This window comes from Drosophila persimilis, unplaced genomic scaffold (genome assembly GCF_003286085.1).
Source record: "Drosophila persimilis strain 14011-0111.01,24,50 unplaced genomic scaffold, DperRS2 tig00000191-arrow-pilon, whole genome shotgun sequence".
Taxonomy (NCBI): Eukaryota; Metazoa; Arthropoda; class Insecta; order Diptera; family Drosophilidae; genus Drosophila; species Drosophila persimilis.
In genome coordinates, this window is record NW_020825298.1 from 8,034,560 (window position 1) to 8,048,337 (window position 13,778).

The window sequence follows — 13,778 nt, forward strand, 5'->3', positions numbered from 1 at the left end:
ACAAAAGCAGCAGCAGTGGCAGTGGCAGGCAGCAGTGGCAGTGGCAAGTAAGTTTTGTAAAAAACAGAAGCACAAGGACCATTCCATGCCCCTTCTCGCTCGCTCTCTCTCGCTGGGCGGAAGCAGGCCCAAGTGCCTTCTTTTGTTCTTCGTCACGTACTGCGGTGCCCCACCCCTTCCCCCCCCGAAAACTGTAACAAAACCACCTTAGCCATGGCCATGCGGAACAAGGAGGAGGAGCAGGAGCAGGACCAGGACCAGGACCAGGACCAGGAGCAACCTACCGCAGCTTCGAGTTTTTCGCTGGCGCACAAGAGGAAGCGGAAACAGCCACAGGACACACCAGAACCAGAGCCAGCACCAGAACCCGCCACAGCCACAACAACAGGCTTCATCAAGTGCTGTTCGATCGGTGGAGAGTTTTCTGATGCCCTGCAGGCCCTGCCAAGGGGAGTAGATTGGGCTTGAGAGTCGGCCCTCTATATCTCCCAGTAATATCCCCTCTTATGGTGTGGATTTACGACCAAAGGTTCGACCTAAAGATGATTTAACTGGTAGGATCTCGAGATTGAAAAGAAATTAAAAATTCCTATAAATATTTCATATATTTATCTAGTCTTTCTGTATCTAATGGGTATCTCCCCTTCGACTCCCCTTCCTCTCCCTTGGGTTTTTTTTTGGTGCCTCCTCGAGTTTGTCGCCTTGCGGGTCCAAATTATAAAACAAAAGCTGTAAAATGTATGAAAATGGAAAAACAAACAGTGGAAAGACAACCCCCCAGCCCCCCTCAACCCCCCCACAACATTCCTTTACCGTTCCAGCCTCCTTTTGGGGCACCAGCAGCACTGCTGTTGTTGCCGCTGCCGCTGCTGCTGCTGCATAAATATTGTCAACGACTACAGGCAACAACAACAGCAGTAGTCTGGGGCCCCTGGCCATCCCCCCCCCCCACAGCTGAGACCATTCTCTGCTCACGTTTTTTACTGTTTTTTGTTGCTAACAATTTTGTGCTCATCTCAGCGAAAAATCTGTTGACGCAATTGTCACGTGCTCTGCGCTCTTCTCGTCTGTTTCGTGTCCTGCCAAAAGGATGTGGCACGCTCACTTTTTCCTATAGTTTTATCCACACACACGCACACACACAGGCTTAAGTATGTGTAGATTGTATATAGAATGTCTTGCCTCGTGCCACTTTGTCCGTGCCCCTTGTCTTGGTCTTGGCTTGGCTTGAGCTCCTCGTTAAGTGCAATGCGGCGGCGTACAAGTGGCGACGGTAATCAGAAAAGGACACTATACCAAGGGGCCCATATGGGGGTTGTGTGTGTGGGGAAATGGGCTGTCCAGAGGGGGGTCTTAAGGGTCTAGGCTCACAGAAGAGATCATGGAAGGAACTTACCGATCGTAGGCTCTATTAAACCTCTACTTCTTTATAGAGTACACACCCCATTGAGGGTCCATCCAGGGTCAATAAACTTGAAGAACATTAAATTTTTCATTGAAATTTCCTTGGCAATTTCGTGGTGTTCTTTGTTCGGATAGATTTCCGTCAGTCTTTGATGTGGCCACACGGCAACCACCAAACTAATTAAAGAAATCTCTTGCTCTATGTTTGGCTTTGAAATGTCCCCCATCAGGGGGGGTAAATGGTAGAAAATACTGGGAAGCTACCCGCTAGGCTTGCACACGCCCTGCTCTACCTTTTTGCCAATTTCTGGCGATATTCAAACAGGCGCGTAGACACACCCCATCGAAAAACCGAAACCGAAATAATAAATATATTTATACCGATTCCCTGCCACGCAGCATAAAGTATTTATGGTGGAGCGATAGTTTTCACATGTTTTGTTCGAGCATTAATTCCGTTTAAATGATTTCGGCAATCGGAGTGGAGAGAACTCGAATTGGGACTCGAAAGCAAACAGATTTGAGCTTTGCATGTAATCAAGTGGAAATGAATTTGACCAACACAAGAGGTTTTTATACATAATTTTCTTTTATATAGCCCTGCCCTGCCCCATTAGGTTGATTGTTTCGAACCGCAGCTCTGCTCCGCTCCGCTCCGGGCCGCTTCAGGGCCACTGAGCCGTGAACAGGATTCTGCAAATAAAACCTCGCAGATGGAAACACACAGAAACTTGAGATTAGTTGACATCCATATCGTGACTGTGACTGTGACCAAACAACGCGACAGGATGCACAGGATCTCCCATCTACCGAAGGCCGTTGTATGGCCACAATTCTGCGTTAGAGATTCCGGGCTCAATGCCAAAAGTTTTCTATATGTCTACGGTTAACCAGGAGAGGCCAAAATATCCCATTTACTCTGGCCACACATCGTCGGCGTGTCGTCAAGGCCATGGCCCTGGCCAAGGACACGGCCTACTCAAGGCAGTGCAACGGCAGCTGAGTTTTTGGCCTGCTTGTTGTCGTCGGGGCTGTCACCAGGGCCTCGCACCCACAGCGGGTGCAAGATGTCCTTTTCGAAGCACACACACACGCACAGATCTATGGCCTACTCGAGCCTCATCATCGCTGGAACGGGACACGATGGGAGGCAGAGCATCCTGCCGCGTTCGGATCTCCCCAGCAGCCTCCCTGCCGCTGCGCTGCTGGTGCAAATCGCCGACATTTAACACTAACCTTCCGATCTATGGTGCAGGCCTTGCTGCAGGCACCAAACAGACAACAGAATCTTGATTTCAATTCAAGCAACACCTGAGGATGTCCATCCCAGAAACTCCTTTGAGTCCGCACTGAGAGGAAGGACGTGCTATAAAGTCGGAGGACAATGCAAGCAGAACCTCCATGTGGACCAAGTTTTTGTCCCAGTGTATGGAAAACTATTCCTCTGCCTTCAGGATCCAACCCTCGTCCTCCTCCATCCTGCCCTTTCCCCCAAAAACCCATCGGTATTTACACAATGATAACCAAATATTTTCGATGCCAAGACATTTTCCAATTTGAAGCAATGAAAACATACAAGTCGCTGGCGGCCTTTGATGTTGCACGTTCGCCACTCTGCCACTCTGCCGCATGAAATTTGAGTGAGTCAGTCAGGCCTCCCTCAAGTGTATCTGTGTTTCTTTTTCGATCTGTGCGTGTATTCTCTTCTCTTTTTTTTTTTGTAATTAACCGACTTTCAAACACTTCGGCGGCACTGCCTCCTTTTTTTTTTCGTCTGGGGTACCCGTGATGTGCCACGTCCACGCCTAAACACTTCACTTGCCGCATGTGTTTCTTCACCATATCTTGCCCCTGCCCCTGCACCTGCCCCTGCCCCTGTATCGTATTTCCTTCTCTGCAACGGCGCTCCAACGGCCAAGACATTAGCTCTGAAGCTAGAGGCCGAGGCGCCTCTGGAGCCTCAACGCCTTCGCCTGTTTTTATGTTAATGAGAAAGTGTCACCGATTTGACGTCCATCTGTCGTGTCGTTCCGCCGCGTTCCGTTCTGCGGTAAAACACCAAACGCATTTTCCATCTTGTCATTATGTCAACGAGGTGTGATCTGACTTCCATTCGTCGCAAGCCTGAGGTCTGGGGTGGGTTGGGGTTATCCCCGAGATGACACACTTTCCAGGCCAGGCGGAAGGAAGTCGTTGGCCACATGATAAGGCCATTACATAGGCCTAGCCATCAATGATTTATAGGCAGATAGATAAGAGTTACCTGCCTAAGATATATGTATTGTATAGGCCAGGGTGGTTCCAAATCTTTGAATTAAGGAAGATCTTAGCTTCAGTTTTCTTCATATTTTATTGTTAATTTTAATTAATTAATCCAATTAAATACTATTGTGCTTGGAAGCTGGTTTTATTGTAGATTTATGTATTTTGTCTTGACTCAAAGTCGAGGTTCTACCGATTCTTCATGGCTCTTTTTCCAAGGAGGGATAAGGTTCTGGCAAATTATTATATCGTGGATTTTACCTTAATTTTTCACATATTTTGTTCTATGTTTCATAGGTGTTTTCATTCACCTTTAAATGGAAATATTCTACCGATACCTCTTTGGCTTTGAGGCTGTTATACTTTTGCCTCTGCCTCTTCTCAATGCGAACAGAAAATAGTCGCTAGAATAGCTAGTAGATTAGATTAGATCTCTTGGGATATCAGATATCAATATTTATCCCAAGTTCTAGATGTGGGAGACTCTTCTTTCTCTCTCTTTAACCTCCCTCTCTCTCTTTTCTAACAATCATCTAATCTCCATTCCATACTCCATATATGACCCTGGCAATCCCTTATTGGATCATTCTCCTGGCTCACTCACACAAACAACAGACTAACTTAATTTCTGACCGAACCATAAACCGATCATCATCGGGGATCCTTCGAACCCATTTGCCAGCTGTTGCAAGATGTTTTCTTCCTTCTGTGTGTGCGTTGTGTGTAGATCCTTTTGACATATCCTGTTGCTGCATAAATCAAACGCAAAGTCTTGCTCTTTAGCAGCCGTTGTAAAAAGTTAATTGCTGTGTTAACACGTCCAAACCGACACACAAAGGCGGCAACAGCCACGGCCACGGCAACGGGCCAACGTTCGGCTGCTGCTCATTTCAATAAGGCCAAAAAGGAATCAATTTTTAAGACTATTAAAAGAACGAACGGACCCAGGCAGCAATCCGCTTATGAGGCCTCCTTCTCTCTCCCTCCCTCTCTCTCTCTCTGTCTCTTTCGCCTCAGAAATTCCTTCTTTTCGACTGTTTAATTGTGTTGTTTTGTATTTGAATCGGAATCGTTTGTTGTTGGCTTAAGATCAGGCAGGGATGGCCGCTGTTGGATGCCGCCTCAACATTTTGCACGCGCTGCGATCATTTGTGGTGATTATTTGATTCCCAGCCCTGCGATCGCTTCGGCTCTGATCCTTTGATTGCGTGTGCAGGATCAAGGATCGCCGTCGCATAAATCAAGGACTCCCGCTGAGGAGCAACGTGCACCAATGTTCAGAGTCATCATCGAGGCGTTGCCTGTTTCTTGAAGAAAGAATGGCCTCTGATGAAACAAAAAATAATTGAGACATTTGCTGGCCTGGCGGCTGCTTTCTAGTTCTGTCCGCAATGACAATGTGATAAAATGTGTCCCGCCACAAAGGCATCAAAGTCGGGTCGAGCCATGTCCTTTTTTGCTCCTGGCCGAGCGGCTGCTGTTGGCATTTTTCAGGTGACATTTCGGTTACAGCTCTATTTCCACCTTTCGGCACGTTGACAACAATACGCGTCGGTGGCTTCTTTTGGTCTGGCCTGGACCCCCACCCCCCATGCTTCTCTATCTCCTGCTCCGGCTCCTGCTCCATAGATCCTTTGGTGCGGCGGTTGTCATCTTTGCCGACGCCTGGATAATGTTGTCATTTGTTGTTGTTGGCACAAATCACAAGATTAGACGAAAATCACGATGATCCTGAGGGAGATGGAGCTACCTAATAGATCTCTCCCCTTCGGCATCGAATCGGATTCGTCTTTATGTCACATTTGGCACACAATCGGTGCTAATGGGTTTTCGGGGAACCCTCTGTAATCGATATGGGCAGATCGCACGATAATGCGTTAAGGATTCGATGAAAGAAAAGTCTCCTATAGAGGTGCGATCAGCCTTTGGAACAACATTTTGACAATGAGATGGGGCCTATGGAGAGATTCCTGCTAGATGATTGTGATTTGGAGGGAACCTGATACTAGAATTGGTATAATATTGAAGGAATAAACGACTATCTCTTGATAAGTGTGGAGAAATGCCACGAAACACTTGAAAACCGATAAAAAATAAAATAATTCCCTCATTAATTGTTCGAATATTCACCCTTAAGAACACCCCCTAATGCTCCACTCCCTCTCCCATGATCCCAACATAATTTGAGCTGTCAGAACGGGCATATTCCCCCATTAAGAACCCCCTCTCCTCCTTAAACCTCTTCTCTTCAGACGTTTATTTGTTTTCCATATGTGTTCAAGTTTCTCTCGAGTATTCTCTCTGCTCTCCACACATGACAGCAGCTGTGAGCCGCAGAAGAGCCTCCTTTTTGACAAGAAGCACATTAGTGACAGATCGTAAAACGCTCAGGATCTCCAAAGACAACCCTAGAGTCGTAGTAGAGTCGTTTCCCCACAGCGTTGCCCGACAACACCCACTGTAACGAGGCCTCTAACCGATCGGTTCCACATTCCAAAGTATTTCGCATCCTTCGGCAGGGACCGAGTGAGACTTATTGATTAAGTTGTCTGTGCGGTTGCGCCATGTGCCAGACAGGATGCAAGGATACAGATATCCCATAGAAACCCATGATCGAATTATAAAGGCAACTGGTTGCCAGTCCCGATCCCGATCCCGATCCCAGTTCTCATTTTCCCTTTCCCAGCAGCTTGCTAGAACTAAATTGATTCGTCACGCAGATTTCGATACATTAAATGCAATCATTTGACAACAGGACGAAAATATTTTCATCCATTGTGTCCTAACAATATGCACCAACAACACAGGCACACACACACGCACACACACACACCGAGTCAGGCATTTGTATCTGTGTATCTGTGTATCTTTTGCAGGTTTCCATGCTGCTGGACTCCCCCCCAAAGCGTAGCAAATCCGTGATGAGGATGCTCTATACAGGACATCTCAGGGGTTTTGGCTCCGCTGACTCTTCATCTCTATTCGTCGCTCTCTCTCCCTCTCTCTGGGCGTGTGAAATCGTGGAACAACGCCTGGGAGCTGGCGATAATTGCTCGTTAGTAGCAGCACCATGTCCATCCATGTCCATGTCCAGCCATGTTCCTCTCCCACTATCGTGTGTGAGACGTCTCTCTTTGTGTGCGTCAGGATTGGGATCGGGATAGGACTCGGTGGCAACTGTACCACATTCAAAAGGGTGGGTTCTTATGATCTGTGTAGAATAATATTGTATTTTCGGGACAGCTTTATTCTATAGAACAAATATAGTTTTTATGCGAATGTAATTGATGAAAGATCGAGGCTTTAATAGTCCATAGAAACCACAAGCTAAAATAAAGTTTGATGGCAAGGCTCTAGGGCATATTTCAGAGTTCTTGTTGTGATGTTTGCTATGATAAAAGCTGCTACTAGAAGCCTAGAGGCCCCAGAAGGAGCAACAATAGAGTCTGCCTGCACAGGAGTCGCCCAAAGCGAGCGTTCAGCGATTCCAAAAGTTGTCCCAGCCACCGAAGGGCCACCAAATATCATCCGAATTTCCTGGATTTCCTATAAATGTAAATGTTTAGAGGCCACATTGCTCTGTTCATGGAGCATCTTACTCCTCCCAAAGATTCGTGATTCTACCCCAGTAGATCCCCCAGATCCCCAAGGTGCCATTTCCCTCAAAGTCTATAGCTTTTTATCACTATTCGGCTGTCATTCGGTTGTTCTTTCCTCACAATAGTCTGTTAAAGACCTACCTGTGGGGGTAGCCATAAACTTGCAAGTTTTCGGCGGCTACCTGTGCAGATCCGACAGCCGTAAAAGTGAAGCGAGAGATCATAAAGGCAATATGGACTCAAATCCGGTCGGGATCGAGCTACCTAAGAAGTTAAGAAGCGGGATTCATTCAAAATCTAGGATTGTCATAAGATTTATCAATAAACTGAGATTTACAGAGAACACAGAGGGAAAGTACCCAGAGAGAGAGAGAGAGAGAGAGCCCTGATTAGTGCCAGATTAAAGCGTTTCGCAGCAATGCCCGCACTGGATGCATAAAAAATCAATAGATAGATCTATAGATAGATCGATCATGGGCATTGTTTGGCCATAAAATGCGAAACGAGCCAGAGGTACGTATCCTGTCGACAGGACGGGCCCAGGGGACAATGGCCGAAAGGCAAAGTGCGAGGCGAGAAGAAGGACGACTCGCAGAGCGCGACAAATGCCGATGTCCTGCTGGTGTCCAGCCTCGGGTCTTCGGATCTTCGGGACCATCCTCAGAGAAATATCGCACATTACGATCAATTATGAGACTCAATGCTGTCCAGCAGTGGAACGAAATGGTCGAAAGTTTTCGGTTTTCCAAAGTTGGAGAGCAGGCGGCGAAAGGAGGAGGAGATCTTGTGGCGTTAATTGGAAATTACATGGACATTGTCTGTGGCCACGGTGTCTACTTGGAATTCGCTTATGCCATTCCTATAGTTTTCAATAGTCAAGCGTGAAGCTCGCCTCGGTTTCGCCTAAGTGTGGTTTTGGCAATGAAACCATAATGTCAGCCAGCGTGGAGTCCTTGTCCATCCTTGATCACCCAATCAGCGACCACATGCTCTAGGTCTGCCACCATCGTCAATGTGTGTGTCCAGGAAGCAACCATCCGACATCGGACATCGGATGACTGGATTTCACAAATCAATTAGTTTTGTCGCGGCTGTCAAAATTATGCACTCACCAGGGAAAAGTCAGGCTCAGAGTCAAGCCTAGGCGGCGGTAAACCCCCTTTCATCCAACTTGCAAAAAACAAAAAAAAGAACGAGGCGTCGCCACGTTATGGAGAGAAATCCAACTCAATTAGTGAGGAAAGGAGAAAGGGAAGCCGCCGCCGACGAACCGAAAATTGAGGCGTTCAAATCTCCATTTATCCCTACGCTTAGAAAAGAAAGAAAAACGAAAGAATAGATCCGAGTAACTGAACCTGCCGCCGTAACCATTGTTGGCCCCTGGCCGCCGCCTACTTTTTACCATCTCTCCCTCGGACCTGCTCCTCGTCGCCTCTTTCAAGTCTGCCGCACCACTGAGTGCATCATTATCATCGGCAATTGGACTACTGCGTCAAAAGTGCGCTGCCTCTCCTCCATTGTTTTGTTCAGCGCAAAAAAAGGAAGAAAAATACAAGTAAGAAGTAAAATTAATAGACAGTCATTTGGAACATGTGCTGCTGCTTTGATTGTTTTGTCAAGTTGTCTAAGATATCAAAAGCCTAATGCCGCCGACAAGTAATGTCTCTGCCTGTCCCCCGACCCCCCTCTCACATCCATCTATCCATGATAGCCCACAGCGCTGACGTCTTCATTGTCTGTACTTGACTTTCGCCCAATTTATAGCATGGGATGTACATATTTGTTCAATTGTTCTAACAAAACATGCCATAAAAACATAAAACACTGTCGAAACAAAAACCACTTGTACTTCCTTGTTATTGTAGTCCGATCGAGGCCCATTCCACGCACAAATCCCATCGAATTCGGTAGTCTAGTGCCCGAGACGCTTCGTTTGATCTGCACTCCTTCAAAGGACACCATTTGTGACTTGCCACATGAGTTGCATGTGGCAGCGATTCGCTTGAGTTCACTTCACTACAAAAATTGTCAACGCTGCCTTGATATATGCAATTTTTTGAAAGCAGAAGTATACCAAAATATCTATCTAAAATGCTATCCAAGAGTTTTTATATTACAAGAAGTTTACGGGATAAAAATTGCAAAAAATTAAATATTTTTAATATATTTTTAACCCACTTTTAATATAGAAAAAGTCAAAGGATAATCAGTAATGAAAGATCTGAAATGTCATCTTAGATCTCTTAAAAAAGGGAATAATTAGGTCCATAATTTACAAAAAACTTTCTGAAAATTCGAAATAATTTTTTTAAATTTTTTTCTGTTTTATTTCCTATGTTTAGCATATATTTATACCTAGAAAACAGGCATAACTTCAATCATTAATCCTCCCCGTATCTTCCATGTCCCTATCCCTGTCTATATTGGCTTTCCCTTCCACTTTTCCCTCAACACAGCCTCCTCTCTGATCCCAGCCTTCATTTAACTCCCAAATAAAGTCTGCCAAACATAACTTAACTTATTTAAACCCATTTTCAACAACTGCCCAAAAGCCTGAGCACAAATATTTGCTACTCTCTCGAGAGCTACTCGAACGGATGGCGGGAGAACGACCGGCCAGAACTAATTCGGAGATCTGTCGCGAAACTAAAACAAATCCCGTTGATTTAAGGGTTTTAACCCTTCAGCAGAGGACGGGACGGGGATGGATGGGATTACCTGGCAGCAGACCAAGCGCTTGAGCTCCATTGAGCTGTTGAAAATCGTGCCGTAAGCCAAGCCAAGGGATCTGCCTCAAGTAATCCAGGACCAGAGGACCCTTGAACTAGTTTCGGGCGGGATTAGGTGGAATCTTGAGGTCTCTTAAAACTAATTCCACGAAATTCAAAGCCCGGCATTCGATTCGAATCACGATTAAAGTGGCGACTCCCTATCGAAAATTTGTTGGCTCAATTAATGGTCAAAACAGGGGGCGCGAAAGAGACGGCTGCCAACCCCATTCCGGCTGTTTGGATTGGATGTAATGGATATTTTGACGCCGAAGCAGCAAAAGACTGCAAATAAACATCCACACAACATCCAAAACATCCAAAACAAAAACAAAACCGAACAGAGAGAGCCATGTGGAACCTGTGGAACAAAATGGTTGAGCGTCGAGCGAATGGAGGGCGGAGCCTTCCGTCTACCTAAGCGGCAAGAGAGAGAGAGAGAGAGAGAGAGAGAGCGCCTTGCCTCTGTGTGCGCTCTCTCAGGCCTCTTTTGTAGACTTCCCTTCGAGCGGCGACGAGGGGTTGGACTATAAATAGCGCTCGCCCGAGCTGTAGAGAATCAGTATTGCCCACAGCTTGCAACGTGCCACAACCACAACTCGAACAGAGCAATCCGTTAGTGTGTGTCCAAAGAAACCAAAGAAAGAAAAACTATAGTCTGTAAATCGCATGAAAATGGTGAAAAGTGTCTGCGAAATGGAGTTCAAGAGCAACTTCTCCATCGACGCCATTCTGGCCAAGAAACCCACAAACAAAACCGCAACATCGGCGCCGATCATCAAGCATGAGCCCATGCCCCTGCCACACCATCACCAACACCATCACCAGCATTATGTGCATCCGTATGGCAACTCCGATGGGGAGCTGTCGGCTTCGGAGGATTTCGACAGCCCCTCGCGGACCAGCACACCCATGAGCAGTGCCGCCGAGTCGCTGTCGTCGCAGAACAACGACAAGCTGGACGTGGAGTTCGACGACGAGGAGGACCAGCTGGAGGAGGAGGAGAGCGAGGGCGAGGGCAACCCCAGCAAGAAGCAGAAGATGAGCGGCTGCAGCAGCGACACCAAGAAGCCGCCGTACAGCTACAATGCCCTCATCATGATGGCCATCCAGGACAGCCCCGAGCAGCGCCTGACCCTCAACGGGATCTACCAGTACCTGATCAACCGCTTCCCCTACTTCAAGGCCAACAAGCGGGGCTGGCAGAACTCCATCCGCCACAACCTGAGCCTCAACAAGTGCTTCACCAAGATCCCGCGCAGCTACGACGACCCCGGCAAGGGCAACTACTGGATCCTGGACCCCTCTGCCGAGGAGGTCTTCATCGGCGAGACCACCGGCAAGCTGCGCCGCAAGAATCCCGGTGCCAGCCGCACCCGCCTCGCCGCCTACCGCCAGGCCATCTTCTCGCCCATGATGCCCAGTGGCTATGGTGCCCCCGCGCCCGGCTACGGCTACCCAGGCGTGCCCTTTGCCGGCGCTGCTGCCGCCGCCGCCGCTGCCGCTGCCGCGCTCTACCAGCGCATGAATCCCGCCGCCTACCAGGCGGCCCTCCACCAGCAGATGCAGTACCAGGCTGCCGCCGCCGCCCCGCCCAGCCATCAGCAGTCGCCGCATCCCGCCCAGCTGCAGGGCTATGCTCCGCACATGAGCGCCGAGCTCTTCCAGCGGATGCAGTTCTTCGGCAAGTTCCCCGCCAGCTAAGGAGTGCCTCCGAGGCTGCAACGCCCAGCGCTTTGGATCCACGGGACAAGGCTTTGCCAAGCCGCCGCCGCCGTCACACAGTGGGGACTGGGGAGGCAGTGCTCCCTGCCTGCCTGCCACCTTCCCCGCATCCTATGACGTCTAAATGCTGCATTTAGCAAATTCTTTCGGCCATTTCGCAAACATTTGGTCTTCAGCGGGCCCCCATTGTCGGCCTGGAAAGTCGACAAGAAGAAAACCCCAGGAAAAAGGCCCGCTCTGGTGAGGGCCCCGCCCTCTGGTGCCGAATGGGGGCCGAAAAATATATACCTATACAGCATATATCAAAAAAAGTTTACAAAAATAAATAAAAAATTTTAAAAGAAAAATTCCATATTTTTTCCTTGGTTTTTGGTCAATTTTTTCAGAGAAATATGCCTCAAAAACAAGATTGAAATGTCTTAATATTTTGATGATGATTATTCACCTTTTTTTTTGGGCCGTACATCTGCTGTCCATCGCCGTTCGTTTCACATTTATTCAGCTTCCTCTAGCTTGAGTTTCCTTTCATCCTGATGACTTAATTAGTTGTTTGCAGAGCCAGCGGCAAACATGAAAATGATTCCCAAAAAAAAAGGCAGAAAACGAGGGAGTAGGAGCCGGAGTCGGAGCCAGAGTCGGAGCCAGAGCCGGAGTCGGACGCACAAAATGAGCCATCACCCATTGACTTTACCCCCAGTGGCCGCAGTGTGTTGTTGTCTCAATTTTGTTTGGGTCTTTACATGCCCAGTGACAACTCCAGCTGTGAGAGATGTGTGCCGGGCACCGCAGGTAAGATCCCAGCCAGATATGGGGTCCAGCCAGGCCATTGTCTACTAGTTCTGGACAGAGAGAGCACAGCCACACTTCTCTCTCTCTCTCTCTCACTTTTGTTATACAATTTCTCAAACTAATATGCCCGGGCTCTTGCAGCGCTGCCCCGTCTTCGATTTTGGAAAGATGAGAACCTTAAGGAAATACTAGAAAGGGCACCGACATGCAGAGCCATAGCCCGGGACTGGGCCTGGGCCTTGTTTTTTTGGGTTTCTCTGATGGCTTCATTTCGTATATTTTCACTGTTGGGAAAGCGGCTTCTGATTCTTTGATCACTTGACATGTGTGTGTATCTGTGTATCTGTAAGTGCGCGTTGGAGTAAAAAATGTGAGAAAAAGGGAGCATCATCATCATCATCCATTCCATCGCTGCCTCATATCAATGGCATCAACAAGTTTTCCCCCCGCCCCCCACCCCAAAAGAAAATTCGAATAACAAGCCTTGATAATATCATAAATACAGCGCTTTTCGCCCCCCTTCCTACAGCGATTTGTAAACGAAATGATAATTAATATCATCGTTACTAGATTAATCCTCGTTCCCTCTCTTTCTGGCAGCAGGGACGCGGGGGACTCCATTGGGCTGCGATCAGTAGCAATTATCATATTTTGTGTGCCCATTTTTCATCGTTTCAATAATTGTAAATTATTACGTGTGTGTGTGTGTGTGTGTGTGTATGTGTGTGTGTGTGTGTGTGTGCTGGGTAAATCATGTTATTGAAACGATTAGCTGGCAGTTTTATAAGGTGTCAGATGGGGATAGGTGGAGGGGGAGAGGGATTGGGATTGGGACTGGGAGTTGTATAATAGTTCAGATCGTGATACCTTTAAAGGCCATTCGAGTGGAGATAGGGTCTTGAGGTGGATTGATGTGTATTGCAATCGTTAAACGGGTTTTGAGGTAGTCTTGCCTAGGATCTAGAGGTTTACGGGGTGGAGAGGGCTATAGGCATAGTAGCTACTGCTCCCATATCTCCATCTCCATGAAGCTCTACCTTTTCCAGTTCATATAGATTTGAGTACAATCCTTGGTTTAACTATTTTCCTTCTCTATCCATTGCTCATTTCCGCCGCCTCTAGCGCAGAACTCTTTCCCTAAAAACAAGCTCCTGTATGCCCCTTGTATGTACATATTTGGGGCTTATGCTCGGCTTAGGTCCAGCGCAAGAGTTAAATCGCCTTTTGGGCC

At 47.5% G+C, this 13,778-nt stretch overlaps 1 protein-coding gene across 1 annotated transcript; it reads left to right on the forward strand.

The window, feature by feature from the left end:
• Window positions 1-10,632: 10,632 nt before the first annotated feature.
• Window positions 10,633-12,049, forward strand: LOC6588756 (fork head domain transcription factor slp1). The gene has a single exon (XM_002014911.2). It carries the CDS (start codon window positions 10,703-10,705, stop codon window positions 11,735-11,737), a length of 1,035 nt encoding a protein of 344 aa, XP_002014947.2. The 5' UTR covers window positions 10,633-10,702; the 3' UTR covers window positions 11,738-12,049.
• The last annotated feature ends 1,729 nt before the right edge of the window (window positions 12,050-13,778 follow it).

What these genes read in the sequence shown, in the direction of transcription:
- LOC6588756 (XM_002014911.2), top strand. Translation starts at nt 10,703, where the DNA reads ATGAAAATGGTGAAAAGTGTCTGCGAAATGGAGTTCAAGAGCAACTTC.